Source organism: Falco biarmicus, chromosome 1 (assembly GCF_023638135.1).
Source record: "Falco biarmicus isolate bFalBia1 chromosome 1, bFalBia1.pri, whole genome shotgun sequence".
In the NCBI taxonomy this organism is placed as follows: Eukaryota; Metazoa; Chordata; class Aves; order Falconiformes; family Falconidae; genus Falco; species Falco biarmicus.
Window position 1 is genome coordinate 28,660,500 of NC_079288.1, and position 15,439 is coordinate 28,675,938.

The 15,439-nt window shown below is 39.9% G+C and overlaps 1 protein-coding gene across 2 annotated transcripts in view; it reads right to left on the reverse strand.

The window, feature by feature from the left end:
• Positions 1 to 15,439, reverse strand: part of TTC28 (tetratricopeptide repeat domain 28) — a 191,424-nt gene that overhangs the window by 167,422 nt on the left and 8,563 nt on the right. For both annotated transcript variants that reach the window (XM_056348024.1, XM_056347935.1), the window contains exon 2: positions 11,386 to 11,664. In XM_056348024.1, the coding sequence (XP_056203999.1) occupies positions 11,386 to 11,664 (279 nt within the window). The remainder of the gene's footprint in view (positions 1 to 11,385; positions 11,665 to 15,439) is intronic.

Here is a 15,439-nt window from a genome sequence, read left to right on the forward strand (position 1 = left end):
TTCTTTTGGTATTAACATCTTCTAGACTGTCTACGTACATCTGGAGGCTTGCAAAGGGCATACTAGACAAAAAGTTTGTTTGGTTTTGTTTGTTAAGTTTGGCTTAGCGCTGCCAACAAAAAAAAGCAAGCAGATAGTTAAACATGCCAAGTTCTAAAGACCAAAAAGTGCCTGAAAATATCTGTGTGACTCAGACTGTGGAAATCATGCACTGCCCAAGTAGAGGGGCAAGAAATCCCTGTATTGATTGCTACAACAGCAGTCGTAGTACTTAAACTTGCAGCAAATTCCTAAGTGATTATACATAAGTATACACCAGATGCAGCCTCAAAACACAGAGCAGAACTCCTGATCACACAGATGGGTGCAGCACAGCCACCCACGACCAGAGCCACGGGGCTGGGAGGCTGGAGTGGGCACCTCAGGGTGCGAGGCAGCTGCACCCCAGATGCACAGACCCCATGGCAGGCGAGGTGAGCACCAGCCGCTCCTTGGGCTCCAGAGGTACTCCTGCATGTTGGGCCAATGTATTAACAAATCATCTAGCCATTCCTCATGAAGACCAAATTCAGATTTAGTGCAAAAGAATAAGTGACAAGGTTTTTTTTTTAAAAAAAAAAACACCACTGTACAACACCCAAACCCCGGTTCTTAGATGCCTGAGGGAATGTCATGCAATTCCAAGAAAGTACTTCTCAGCCACCACATCTTAACGTAACAAAGTGTTTGCTCACCTTAGAAACACCTAATGCTTTCCTCCTAGCACAGACTGAAACACACCATTAGAACTCAAGTCACACGTGAGACCGGTGCTCCCCCGCCAGTCGCTGCCTGTGACGGATGCTCATGAGAGTGACACTGGAAAGAGAAATCTGAGGAGACAAGTTAGCCTCCTCCCTCCTCCGCCAAAAAATCTGCACTAATGAGTGACTCACGTCCCAGAAATTAAAGCTTAATTCTCACCCATCTACTCCGTCCTGAACTTTTTTGTAATTCTGATACTCTCATCAGCTGGCAGTTTCCAGTCCTTTCCAAGTATGGCTGCACTAATGTTTTCAATAACACACTGGGATAATCAACTGCCACGCATCAAGAATAAATTATTTGAAAACAGTACCTCTTTGCATCCATTTGAAATGTCACCTTTGAATTCGTTCAGATACTTCTTTATGACTTTATTATAAGAATGAGCTGTTCTGTGTAATTCTACAATGTCCTGGACAACCTGCTCTAGCTGACCCTGCTTTGAGCAGGGGTGCTGGACTCATCGATCTCTAGAGGCCCCTTCCAGCCTCCGCAATGCTGCAATTCTGCAAAAGTAGAAAGTTTTTTTTCTTTAAGACATTGTCATTCCCCATCCCCCAAAGAAACTCTGAACTCGGAAAATGCTTCATAAAATCTCAGAGAATGTGAAGATTGGAACCAGCCTCCCACAGGGGTTATTAGAAACAGCAGCTGGGGAAAGGAAGATTTGGGGGAGGGGGGGTGTTAATGAAAAATTCCTTTTTTCTTTTAATATGAAGACATAAACATCGAAATGTTGCTCTACCAAATGAAAAACTGTAGTATTCACTGTATCTATTTTATATTACAAAGATTCAAGTAAAAATACCCGAGAAGTTCAGCAGAACACACTGCACAGGACTGCATCTTTCATATAGAGACCACAGCTACGATAAACACTGCTTCACGTAGCTGGGTCTAGCAGAGCGAAAACAAAGAACACATGACACGGGTTAAGTATGTACACTTTGAAGTACTTTGTATACTTGGACTGACACAGTCAAGCCCAGTCAATAAAATATAACAAATACAGCTAAGCAATTGTTGGATCTGAAGAATTTTTGACAGGTGCAGCCGCAGGCATTTGCAGTGTAACCGAACTGAAAAAGAGGATTTCCAAAACCTGACGGCCAGAGCACAGATCTTTGATTATAATGAGTCTTTTTACCATACAGAATATTGCCACTTCGAATATCAGGAAAAAAAATTGTCATTCAAGCTTTTCTTTTAATTATTTTGGAAAAAAATGTATTTTAAGTGCTACCTTTGCATGTGCCCCATGTTTCTTCAGCATTTATAGATCTCAAACAGCACTGTTCTAAGCAGCATGATACCTTCAAAGAGGCATGCTGGATCACTCAAGCCATGCTTCATATATTTTTAGAGATGCATTCAGGCTGCTGCTTCTGATGCACAAAAGCCAAGTGGGAGATTATCTGTGAAACATCAGCTAACTCTGTAACATCGATTGACCAGTAAGTGACTGCGTGGCCCAAAGGAGGTTGAGACTTCTGTAGGAAAACAAAAGAGTAAAGAGAGAAAGAGATTCGACCAGTGTATGCAAGCATGTATGAACATCAGGGGGTTCAGGAGCAAGATTGTGAGTACAGCAGCATGAGAACAAGGCAAAATACTGCCCCAGAGGCTCTGGACAACTGCTGCCACAGAGCGGAGCTTCCTTCTGTACCAAAAAAGAGCTATCACCACCAGAATTAATAAGAAAAGAGCGGGTACGTGAATATACTTTCAGTTATTCCTTAAGTTTTAGCTGGTCTTTCTGAGAAAGCAGAACTTCAGCATACGCAGCGCAGCCACCATTTCTGACTCCTGTTGCTGTCTACCCTCATTTCTTCACCCTGCATTTCTTTTTCTAGAGCAACTCACAGTCCTTCCCACAGAACTTGGCCAGTTTTCCAGCCCATCTGTTTAAAATAACAAAAATCAGTGATAAAAACATCGACAACAATTAAACATTTGTAGTTAGATTGTGACATTAACGTTTTTGTGATGTTTGAAAGGAAGTCTCCCCAGCTAAATCTAGAGCTACCCAGATCAAAAAAGGTTACCTAGGTTCAAGAAAGTAAAACGCTTCCATTTATAGTTGCATTACACTTGGAACATTTCAGCATATAAGCATAAACAGTTTTAAATAAGTGTCTTGCAGAATCTAAATAAAACCATCCCCAAAATACAAAAATGATGGTGTTGTACTTTTGAAGATGCTTGTTTGTCTATAGCATCCATTAGTAACAAGCAGCCAAATCCAACAGGAGTCTGGTTGGGCTCAGGGCAAAGTAAGCATGCCGCAAGTCTGAAGTGACGCTCCAAAGCCAACCCTACAACGTGCAGCGGAATGGTTTTATTGGGGATTAGTGAAAAAACATATCTTACATAAGCATTTTTGTTTTCTTACTAGCGGCAGGCCTTTCGCACCTTTCTGTTGGCTATCACTGCGCTGACACCAGTTTGCTGTAATTGAGGCTCGAATGAGCACACGTCTGCAACTGTTAGTGAAATCTACATTTTAGCACAGAACTAGGCCCAAATTTAAACCATTTAACCCACAGTATATCTTTTTTATATCATGTGAGGCTTAAAAAAAAAATCCCAAAATCAGCAGGAACTAAGAAGAGACAGTTCAGGGTCAGAGTCACAGAATATATACATCCCTCTATTCTCATTCACCACACCTGGTTCATCATCTCATTCATCACACTCAGGCTGCACAGCTGTGAAGAGAAAGGGAATAAAAACTTTCCAGAGCCTCATCAACAGCAAAACAAAGAAAACTGTTTGGTGGGAAATCAACCAGAGCCTGATCCACCTGATTTGCCTGTGGGGTATTCCCAAAATGCAATTTAATTCCTGAAATACTCTGTTACCTTTGCATTTCCCAGTGATATGTACACAAAATATTTTACAAATAGCAGGACATCCAAGCCAACCTCTCAGACAAACACTACAAACAGTTCATAAACACGCGGCCGTCGCACACTGCAGCACCCCCAGTCAGTTATCCTGAAATGCTGCAGGTGAGAACATTCCTTCCATCACCTTCTCACTTGTGTGTTTGGTTTGAAGTTGCAGTAGATAACCAGATGTATTTGTATACATATACTCGCTTATTACTCAACATGAATGAATGCTTTAAAGACAGATTTTTGGGTGGGGAGGGGAGCTATGCTAAAGAGAATAACTTTCAGCTGCTGATTTTCATATCTAGCCTTTTTTTTTTTTTTTCAAATTAAGTTCAAAAGAAGGTGACTGCGTTGGGAGCACACACGTCTAAGAGGAGCTCATTTGGGGATGCAGTACACCACCGTGCCTCAGTGCAGAAAGAAGGGAAACAAAGTTATGTTACTTTAAAAGAACATTGCTCAGATATTGCAGGATTCAAAACAAGTGGGGGGAAAAAAAAAGAAAAAAAAAGTACCTTGAGAGAACAGGGCCAGAGGGAGGAGCATGAGGGATTGGAACTTAAATTAACTCAAAACCCTAAATGGAAAGATAAAGCTGCATGCAAATTAATACACGATGTATAAAAATATAAGCTGTATGAAAATTCAAAGTGATAGACAATTGTGTTTGAAAGCATGAGAGCGGGAACAACCACTTTCTCGCTTTCTACACTGTGTCATTTCACAGCTTTATTTCACAATATTTTTTGGTTTGGTTTGGTTTCATTTGCTAGCCTCTGAAGAAAGGTTCATTTTAGTGAAATGGCCTGGTTAGAGAGTGAAAATACATTTATTTCAAACACATTTAAGATTATGATATTCGCCCATTAACACTGTGAACGCTGATGATAAAAAAACAACCACCAAAAAAAAAGAATGTAAGATTTAACCATACCCAAGATAGAGGAGGAAAAGAAACAAAGAAATTTACATTTAGTAGCTTAAATCTCAGCAAACTTGGATTGAAATTAGTTTTTCAACTTCCTAAGTAAAAGGCAACTGGGTTGTGTATTTAAAAGTCAGGCCTTTCAAATAAAACACCAGCTACACCTGTTAAGCTCCCTCTTCTGGCTAATTAATAAAATTGCTTAGATTTTGTATGCATAAGTTTCAATTTTCCCAGTTATGTTCTATCACTAAAAAGAAAATAATTATATTTTTTGTAATCTGTGAAGGAGCTTTGATATTGAAATACGCAACATAATTGTTCAGCTTTAACCAGTGCCCTCCTGCTTGCTCACACTGGCAAGCTGCACACACGTACACACACATGTACACACACACACGTGTGTACCCAGGTGCTAGTAGGGACAGCTCTGCAAACCCAGCTGTACCAACCAACCATATCATCCCCTAAGAAGTTTATCAGCACTGCTGCTTATTTTCTGATATCCATTCCAGCCCAAAATTTCTGTGTTCAAAACATAGTTAATTAGTCCCTAAAGTACACCTTTCCTTGCTCTGGCTAAAATTAGATTTAATTGTGTAGTAAAATACAAATACACATTTTAGAAAATGCAAACATTGAAAATGAGGAAAACACGCCACACAAACAAGCTGCCTTCCTCCCGGGACTGCCCATCTCTGCTGTGATTTCCAGAGCATTCCTGTTGGAGAAGCACGGCTCCCAGTGATCCGAAACACTCGAGGAGCACACGGCTGCTACCTACGGTCCTGCTGCGACCACCCAAGCAGAGGTCTGGCATGGCACGCAGCAGGCAGGGGGTGCGTAGCCACCCTGTTTATCTGTCAGTAAACCAGGAAGAGGGACTAAAACATACCTGGCAGCCAGGTCAGCATCTAACTTCGCCTCTGGGTCATCTGACCAAAAGTTGTTTCCCAGTTCAGTCAGAAAACTCAAGTTATATTTGTGTCCTTCAACTAAATAAAAAAGAAACAAAGACTCCTCTGTGCTTTTTCCATGAAGGAAGAAGAGTAACCCAAGAGCTCCAGCTACTGCAAGCACCAAAATCCCTCTGTTGCACTGCTGCTTTCTGTCACTGTTCCATGGAAATGCCAAAACCAAAAAAATTGTAAAATACAGTTCAGCCTAGAAAGATGTAGAATTCATCATCCCCTACAAGCAGATAAACAGCTATCTCATAGTGGTAAAATAATTACAAGTAATTACTGTTTATCTTATGCACCAACTTATGTTAATCACACTAGGACAGCTGGTATGATGAAAGCAGTATTTCACTCTGTCTCTGTTAACAGCTCCAAAAATTAGTAGAGCTTAGCTAATAAGGGTGGTTTTCACAGTTAATAGGCTTGCACTTTTAACTGGGCGTTCAAATGAGCTTTCTAGATACTGATCCCTTTCTTGGCCCTTGCTGGTATTTTATGGAAACAGAACTAACATGAATTACTTTTAAACAGGAAAGTATCACCAACAGATGTCGGTATGTCAGATCCCTTCATCCTAGCTAATATTTGAATTGAAATTGTCAATTTAGTTGCACTGTTAAAAATTTGCAGATGTGGAGACAGAATTTATTCTACCAGTAAACTGTTCTGTCACCGACAGGGATTTTAAGCCTGCTCACCTAGCTTTTTATCACTGAGGCAGTTCTCATCAGCATAGCCTACAATGATGCTATCCTCTTACAAAACATCCTGCTGAAAAGTGTCACGGCCTTTTCAGGAAGAAAAAGTACACTTTCTAATGACATTCAGGATAAAAACCATATAAAAAATTACATTCAATTCCAATTGTATTTTAAGACAGATATTTCACTGGTTTCAGCTCCCAGTATGCCCTTGCTTGTCACAGACATGAAAGGAAGAAAGTATTACTTCAGCATCCAAGAGCAAAAAAGCTGATTTATTAAATAAATTATTTGAAGAATCAGGGAAACTGGGGGAAAAATGGACACTCACCAAGAACAGGAAAGGGCAGGTGAAGAGAAATGAACAGCTCCACAATGGAGGAAACAAGACCGAGAGGGCTGAAGGCTGGAAAAGGAACATTTAATGGGGAACTCCTCCTGGGACGAGACTGGCACAGTCAGACTCAGGAACTAAAGCAACTATTCCTCACCAAACTAACATAAATTCATGAGACAGAATGAAGATGTAGTGGCAGCAACTGGCCTCAATTTGTAGATACAGATGTCTTAAGCCAACACTCACCCTCACTGTGGAGCAGGCAAATTAATAACAAACAGAGCTTGGCAAAATTTTTCATTTTCTTCTGAAACCTAAGTCATTGCAGATGATTTCTGTGGAAACAACAATTCAAAGCAAAAGGGAAGTACTATGTAGAAGAGTGTGAAAATCAGAATTCCAGATGGAATGAACACTCAGAGGATAAAAAAATAATTCATTCAGCTGTGGGTTTTCATTATCTCAATTACTGTAGTAGCATGATGGCTCCTTTTTAAAAGCCAAGACGCGCTCCCTGCCAAGCCATTTTCACGAGACTTCTATCACAACTGTGTCAATGAAGGCAGACAGTGCAGTCAAACCCTGACCTCTACAAATTATTGCCTGTTCAACACCTTACTGACCTTCAGTCCAGTTAATGAAAGGCCTTGAAGGGAAATTCATTTCATGTTTATGCCATTGCTGTAGCTTCAGCCCAACTGAAATCAAAAATCTATTTCTACATACAAAAGCTTAAAAGAACCATGACAATACAAGATCAGATCTCGCCGAAGATCAGGCTTGAAATACACCCACCATCAGAGATGACATGTCTGAGGCACAGCCTCTGCAGTAAAAAGATGCCAGATGATCTGATGATTCACATTAATTCTCATTACAGTCTGTGAAAGTTAAGAGTAGTGCTTCTGTCATGTATGTGGTTATGTAACCCTTGCAAAACTCATTAGCCTTAAACCCAACAATTCTAGATACTTGTATTCATATGATTATTCCTCAACTCTTCTAAGAGCTTGGCTTCCAAGCCATGAACTGGGGGCTCCGAGATGGCACCAGCTGGCTGGTGCTGCACCCTGGCAACGCTCGTGTTCCAGCGGTCAGTCGGTGAGAGGCAAACCCACCTCACAGCTCCGCCATGAGTGACGCACCAGGTTACAAGTTCAGCTGGCCGTGGACCTGTGGGGCATTTGTTGGCCGGTGGCCATGGAAAGGCTAACCAGATGCCATCAGCCAACCTTGGGCTGTAACTGAAGGAAGAAGTGATGGGATCAATACACACGTCATCTAACAAACTGCCTCAGGACCACAGTGGATTGTGCATCAAGTCTATACTATTTTACAGCACAAGTTTATAACGGCAGTTATTATAAATATTGTTTTTTGCTTAAGGTCAAATAGATGCCAGAAAGATATGCTTTAACATTTGGAATTCTTTAGAAAATGTTCAAAATTCAGATACATTTTTTTTTGGTTTGGTGGTGGTGCCAGGGTGAGGGGATAAGCATGTTCTTCTTGAATATCAATCGCAGACATACAGTACTTCTGTTGCAAGACAGTAGCTCTGATTCATCTACATATTCTCTTATTAGGGTGCCATCCAAGAACATGTAAGTGGGAATGTTCTAAAGGAGCTCAACTTTGGCTTTTTTTTCTCATGTCAATTAGAATTATTTTTTAATAAATGCATAATGCTCACTGATATGCCACATAGAGCTGAAAAAAAAGCCAAAAACTTTTTTTTTTTTTATTGGTACTCACTTACTTTAAAAAAAACATATACTGTACAAGCAAATCTAGAACAACAAAAAACCACCAAGTTATTAAAATCAAAAACCAAAAGATAGGGTTCTGAATGGGATTCTGGTGGTTTGGCAGAAAAGAGGAGAGTGAGTGAAGCACTGAAAATCTGACAAACTAAAGACACCACAGTGAAAAAATAAAAGAATAAATACAGAGACTGAGGATGGGCTTTATACGGGACAAAGCCTGCAAAAGCTACTTTGACTCTTCTATGTAAGCATTTTGTATCACAGAGCAAGAGAGCCTTTACCCACTGATACAATAAAGCAAGAGCAGACGCTACTTCATCATAAGAACATCACTTAGGTGTTCTGCTACTTTTTCCATCAGTAAGGTTCAAAGTGTTCTGTAAAAGCAATTCCTGGCCTTTTTACAAAAAATGAATAAACAAAGGAATAAAGTTGGCTCAAGATGAGGTGGACATTTAACAGCAGAACTAGAATCAAAGCAGGTATTTCATGCTTTTAACTCAATAATACAGTCTACCTGAACATTAGTAAAAATGTTGGAGGTTAGGGGTTTTTTTGAAACTATTCCACCTTAGTACTGCATCAATACATAGTCTATTATTTCTGTATTTAAGAAACTGATAATAATGCCTTCATTTAACACAACTAGTCTTTTAACTAGTAAGTCTTCTTTTCCATCTTATTTTCTATTTTGATCTACAAATTTATTCAAATGATTAATGTCAAATGTCTTCTTATACTTCTATCTATGACTGGCATTTTGAAAATATTCTTTTATGAAGTCTTTTCATAACTTTTCATCTAAGTGAGCTCTATAGTAAATCACTACCAGACTTCTTAGAAACAGGATACAAAACTAAGCAAAAGCACCCTTGCTTTTATGCTCTTTAATTCCCTGCATTCAGATAACTGACCTGGAAAATTGGAGTTTAATGACAGTAACGCAATTTTCTTTCTTTAAACACAGTCCTTCATACAAACCTTTGCAAAATCTTTTATGCCATTCAGTAACACAAGACCGAAATCACAAGTATAAAAGTGAATAGAAAAAGAAAGTACAAAATTTAAGTGTGAAAATAAAACACAAATTAAACCGCTGCAATTCAAGATGGCAACGCCAAAAAACAGCATCAACAACAGTGAAGGATCTCCCCTGGCCCATGGTCTTCCTTTGTGATTATGAGTGGGCAGAGATTTAGAAAACACTTTCAATAACATCTTTCTAAAGCAGTTTTCTGGTATCACTAAAGACAGAAACTTAAAATGGGAAAGATTGTGTAAAACTGCAGTTTCTTGACTCCAGAAATTCCAGAGTTAAAATACTAAATTCTGAAGGGGGGGAGGGCAGGGGGAGAAAAGTCAGGCTCTTTTCCTTCAGAAGGTGCATCGCATTAAAATAGCTGCAGGATGCTCTCTCTCCTGATGAGAGGATGAGCGAATTGCCAAGGGCAGACAAGCCTAGCAGTCCAGCAGACAAGCTGTCACAGCGTGGAAGGCTGAGACAGAAGTGATGCTGTGTGCACAGATTGTACTGATGAGAAGATACCACCAGCTCTTTGCCTTCAAACATACTCAGACGTTGCAACCCCCCGCCATTCCTTCCCAGGCGGAATGAGCAGACACATACCTTGTTTAGCAAGATGATGTCTTGGGAGCTGCAGAAGCAGCAGAAGCTTTCACAGCATTGAATCCTCAAACATATACATGTATCTAGGAAAATCCTGTCTTTCAAGTGGAAAGAACACTATTTTATGTATATTTTTTATACAACAGCTCCCACTTTCCACATGAAAATATACTAGGCAGGCATGAAAAAACATGTGTCTGTCTACTTACTGCAGCACAGCAAACAAAATTATGGGGAGTTTGGAAATGTAACTGCTAAGCAGCTGGCCACTAGACTAATGCTCATGTTTTTAGTTAACAGACTACTCAACATACAGACAAGATACAGACAATGGACCAATGAGAAAAGGAAAGCAAGCAACGTTGATTTAAAGGTATACAACACAATCTCAACACATGGAGCTGATAACGAGTAGAGCTTGGATTTGTGCTTAGAGTACGGGTAAAGTAATTAACGAAAGTCTTACAGAAGCATATGATAAGGCTTTTCTAGAAGCTAATAAACAACTGAAAATCAGAATACAAGACTTCAAGTGATCTGCTTTGAAATAAAAGGAAACAACTTCAATAGTTTGGAGTTCAGCAGATGGAGAACATTATGCTTGCTACCTGCCATAATTTCTGAAGGGAGGAACTGCATGATGAATCGCTCTTAAATTGCTCCTTTAGCTAAAGTGGCTAATAAGACTGTGTGAGGGATTACCAGGAGAAATGGAATCTGGAACAGACACTGTTAAAATTGATTAGCATGTAAAAGGCTGGTCCTGGGCTAGACAAGGGTGACAGTGACTGAAGCAACCAATTCCAGCTAGTGGGGAGCAATCCCAGAAGGAACAGGCAACCAACACCATTTACTCTTTTCAAAATGTTTCCTTGAGTAGTCAGATCTTGCCAAGAATGCTAAGATACACATTTCTTCAAATGTTTATCCAAAATACATTACACATGAACTCTCTTTGGACACTATTTTGAAAGGCCTTACTGCTCCATTACTGATAATCTCCACGCTACCTCTCGAGAAGTTTTTCAACAAAATATTCCTCGATGCTACTGAATGCTGATCGTGTTTTAACGTTAAAAGAGATTTCTGGTCTTCACAATCCAGAAACGACGCTGGTTTAAAATAGTAAGATAGTATCATACCCCCATTGAAGAAAAGTAAGTTTACACAGAAAACAGTTTAATACCCAAAAGGAAATTCAAGTCAGACAATTTTAAACACAAAAGATATTATTATCTGGAGCTTTTAGCAAAACCAGACTTTAGTACAGAAATATATACACTTGTGTTATATATTAGGTGTTACAATGTGAATAATTATCCCAATAGAATTACTCCTTTCTCAGAAGACAAATACACTTTCTTACCTTTGGCCATTTGGGGTTTAGCAGTCGTGCTTTGATTGCATCATCCAGGGCCTTGTCATACTGTTGGATTTTCATGTAGGCTGCCGAACGGTTACTGTAGAGAATGCAGTTCTGGGGATCGACTCCCAGAGCCTCGTTGTACAACACGATCGCTGTATGGAAGTCGCCATCATGGCAAGCCTGGTTGCTCTGGCGAACTTTCTCAACAAATTCAGCTTTGCTCAACATGGGACTGTCAGGACTTCTTCTTCCAACAGATTTTGATCCAAAGAAAGAAATCTGGGAGGGCAGGAGGGTGAAATTGTACGTTAGTGTTAAGAAACGCTACTCAAAAAAGGAAAAAAATCAAAATATTAGAAACTGTACAGCAGAAATTAAAGCCACCAGCATTACTGCCAAACAAATTATGAATTCAGAATCAGATTATTAAAAAAGTCAATTATCTGATTATTGGGGGCAGGGTGTGTGAGGTGGTACAAAAGTAACAGGAAAGAGCCTTATAAAACATACTCCCTCTGAAGGATGTCTTTTAGAAGACATATCGCCTTCTTCAGGCAAAAAGACTAGCTGTAGTCTATTTTAGTACACTGCATGCCACAATTCCCAAGTTTTTCCTCCTCAGCCATACTATTTGATTCTACAAGCACAGTCACCAGGTAAGGAAGTTTATCTGAACAGGTGGCAGGTGACAATGTGAACATGCAGGTGTATCCGAAGTTTGATACACAAGTCACACAGAAGCACACGTGTGCACAGACAATGGAGGAATGTATAAATACTCTTCAAACCAAAGAACTTGCACTGGGACATCCGCTCACAAACCTCTATCTCCAGCTAACTGCAGGTTGCAAATTGTTCATAAATAGGAAGGGAAGGATGAACCCCTGGATGTATTTCTATATATCTGTGAGTATACTCACAGAAATTAGCAGGGCATGCTACTTTAGCAACAGAACAGTCATCACTGGCAGAGCCACCTTCCAGATTGCCAACTTCAGGCAATACAAAATGACAAAGAAAAGCAGGTTTACGCCTTCTAATTATAAAGGTTATTATTTAAAGCAAGCTGTAGAAAATCCTAGTTCCATTGATTCTGGTACACCTTTCCTCCTCATTTAACCTTCTACATTCCGTGTTTTCTTCAGCCAGTCATCTGCAGTCAGTAACTGGCTTTGTCATGCACACCCTACTCTCTCCCACGGACCTCCAGAAACTCAGCAAGAATATCTTTGTACAGCTCTGATTACAAGGCAGTTGTGAATTCTGCAGTAATTGTATTTGGCAACAGGCAACACGTACATACAGTAACATACAAAGTACTTTGAAATATTCATTAAAGGTTTAATGAAATTTAATATTTCATTTAAAGGCGACTATAATTGAGACTGGTGTCATCTATTTCCAGTCCTGCAGACCGAAAAAGGTTAAGAACAACACATATTGTTACCACAACACAACAACTGCAGGGCTTAAATACATTAACAGAGCAAGCCGGGCGTATTTTTAAGTGGAAAGGGAAGCAAGCTGCAAACTGACATCCTGTCTCAAACATCAAAATGGTCTACAGACTTTTTTTTTTTCGCCCCTTAAGTCAAACAACAATAGAAAAGCATTAAATTAGAAACTACTGATCTCTCCTTTTCCTTACAATTACACTTTTTTTTCCTGACAGGTGTTTGTCCAAACTGTTTCTAAACTTCTCTCCTGAAGAGGACTCCATGTTTTACTCAGGCAATCTCATTACACTGCTTCATTGTTTTCATCATTAAAATATTTTTCCTAATAAGCACCCCAACCCTCCTTTGTATCAGTAAATGTAAAATTGATTATCCTGCCTACAGCAGAACAAACCAAAAACTTTGTTCCTTTCATCTGTGTACTTGTCCTTTACATAGTACTCCTGCTAATATACGCTAATATGTACCTTGTCTTATTATTATTATTATGAACAGCACTATAAAAAGCAAATTTCTGCATCCCTGAAAATTCTTTCCATATGTAGTACCTCTTTAAATGCACTGGCATACTTCTTCGCTACTTCAATCGAGTTTACTAACAGCAACTTCACATATTCTCAAGTACTGGCAGGAAAATCGCTCTACCGTGAGCAATAGCCCAAATGTTAAGTGCTGAACACGCCGCGGCGCTTGGCGTAAAGCAACAACTCACACGTTTGTGTGTATTTCACCATAAACTTCATCATGTGGTCAGTTTGCTGTGACCTGAGGAGTTGCAAGAGCAGAATATGAAGATTGAGCAGCTACTACATGAGTAGATGTTCAAACAGAAAGATCGGGACACCCTGAGGAAGCCAAGTAGTGACCAGGAGGGCACAGATGGCTGGAGGACCTGTAGGGAAGCAGGGCTGGTGGGTACCCAGGTGCCAGGGACAGCACAGGTAACTACCCGGAGATACCATGAGTCCCATGTAGAGTTGACTTGGTGTAGGAAAATAAAAGAAGCCAAAGGAAATCCTGTTCTTCCCCCATTTCCTTTCATCTTAACCTGTGGTTTTTTTCTGTAGCTTCAGCAGCTTCTTTAATTCCAAGAACTTACACTCCTGCCTACTCCTGAAACCCACTGAGGTTAACAAACACGTGGCCATTGTGCAAGATTCTTCTAAAATCTAAAACTACTGTGCAATTTTTCCGATCACTACATTCAGAGCAGCTAGTGAATTTTCACACTGTACTTCCGCACTAGCCTTTGTTCCTAGAAATTACCAGAAGAGTGGAAAATTTGATTTTATACAACTTAGAACCAACACTTCAGAGCCACTACAGGCAAGAAAATCCAATGCAGTCTTATGGAAATGCTCATTGTATACAAGGAGCACAGAATATCTTAACCTGAGTAATATTCTCCTGGGGGTGGGGCGGTGGGGGGGGCAGTATGACCTTTATGTGGGGCCTAAAAGGAATTTAAACATATCACAAATTTCTAAAAGCGGCTGAACTTTCATGCAATACACAAGGGAACGCCGGGCTAACAGCTTACAGAACTCTCATACATCATTTTTCAGAAGGATCTGAGGAAATGAACAATCATAAATTAAGAAAAGTATCAGAGGGCAAACACAAGGTGAACATCAGAGGGTGAATAACAGACCCAGTGTAAGGACTCCGGCGATGCTCTGTGATGTCAGAGATCATCCTGACCCACGATCCTTGGAAACTGTGTTAACAAACAAGCAAACATCCCCACGTAGACACCCTTCACCCACCCACCCCCAGTTTAAAACGCCCCCCTTTCCAAAGCTGCCAGCTGTAACAGCAACAGACGTTGCTTTGATCTATGTACATTTACCGGAGCCCTTTGGAATCCTGCTACGTTCCTAGCTTCAATAGCTTCCTGCTACAACTCTGACAAAACCTGAGATTTTCATCAGCAAAATAAACTTCTGCAGTGCAAATTCAACTTATTTAAGTACAGGTAGGTCAGGTAGCACAATCCAAATTTCTGGCACAGATAATATGGATAATATTTGTGTGACTTATTTAACTGGTCACAAGGACCAAGTCAGTCTATCAGAAGGAACAGACCTGCACACTAAGGAAGAGATACAGTTATCTTCTCTTTTGACATCTTCCACAGATAGAACTGAAGCAAGATTCTCTCCCTGGTTTCCAAATTACATGATATTTTGTTTGTGCCACAATTAAAGGATAAAAAATAATATTTGTTTTGTTCTCCTGTCTGGTCATGACACCTACACTGTCACTGTGACTTCCTCCCATACATACTGCATTCATTTATAAATACATCAGTCATGAAAAAAATTTTTTCACAGTCATCATAGAAAGTTTTGTCAATCCCAAAGGTGAGAGGTCTCCACTCAGAATATCTGAACTCCGTAAGACAGATAGGTGATATCATCTTTGCAGAGAACAATATGTTTCAAATTCTTAAAAACTATAAAGCTACCTTGATTTAAATAATCAACTCCAACTTCCCTTAACAGAACTGGCTGCACTGACCACTAAGTGACTTAATTCATCATGATGTGTTAAATACTGCCAACCCCCATCAACAGCAAGAGTTGAAAAAGCAGGGA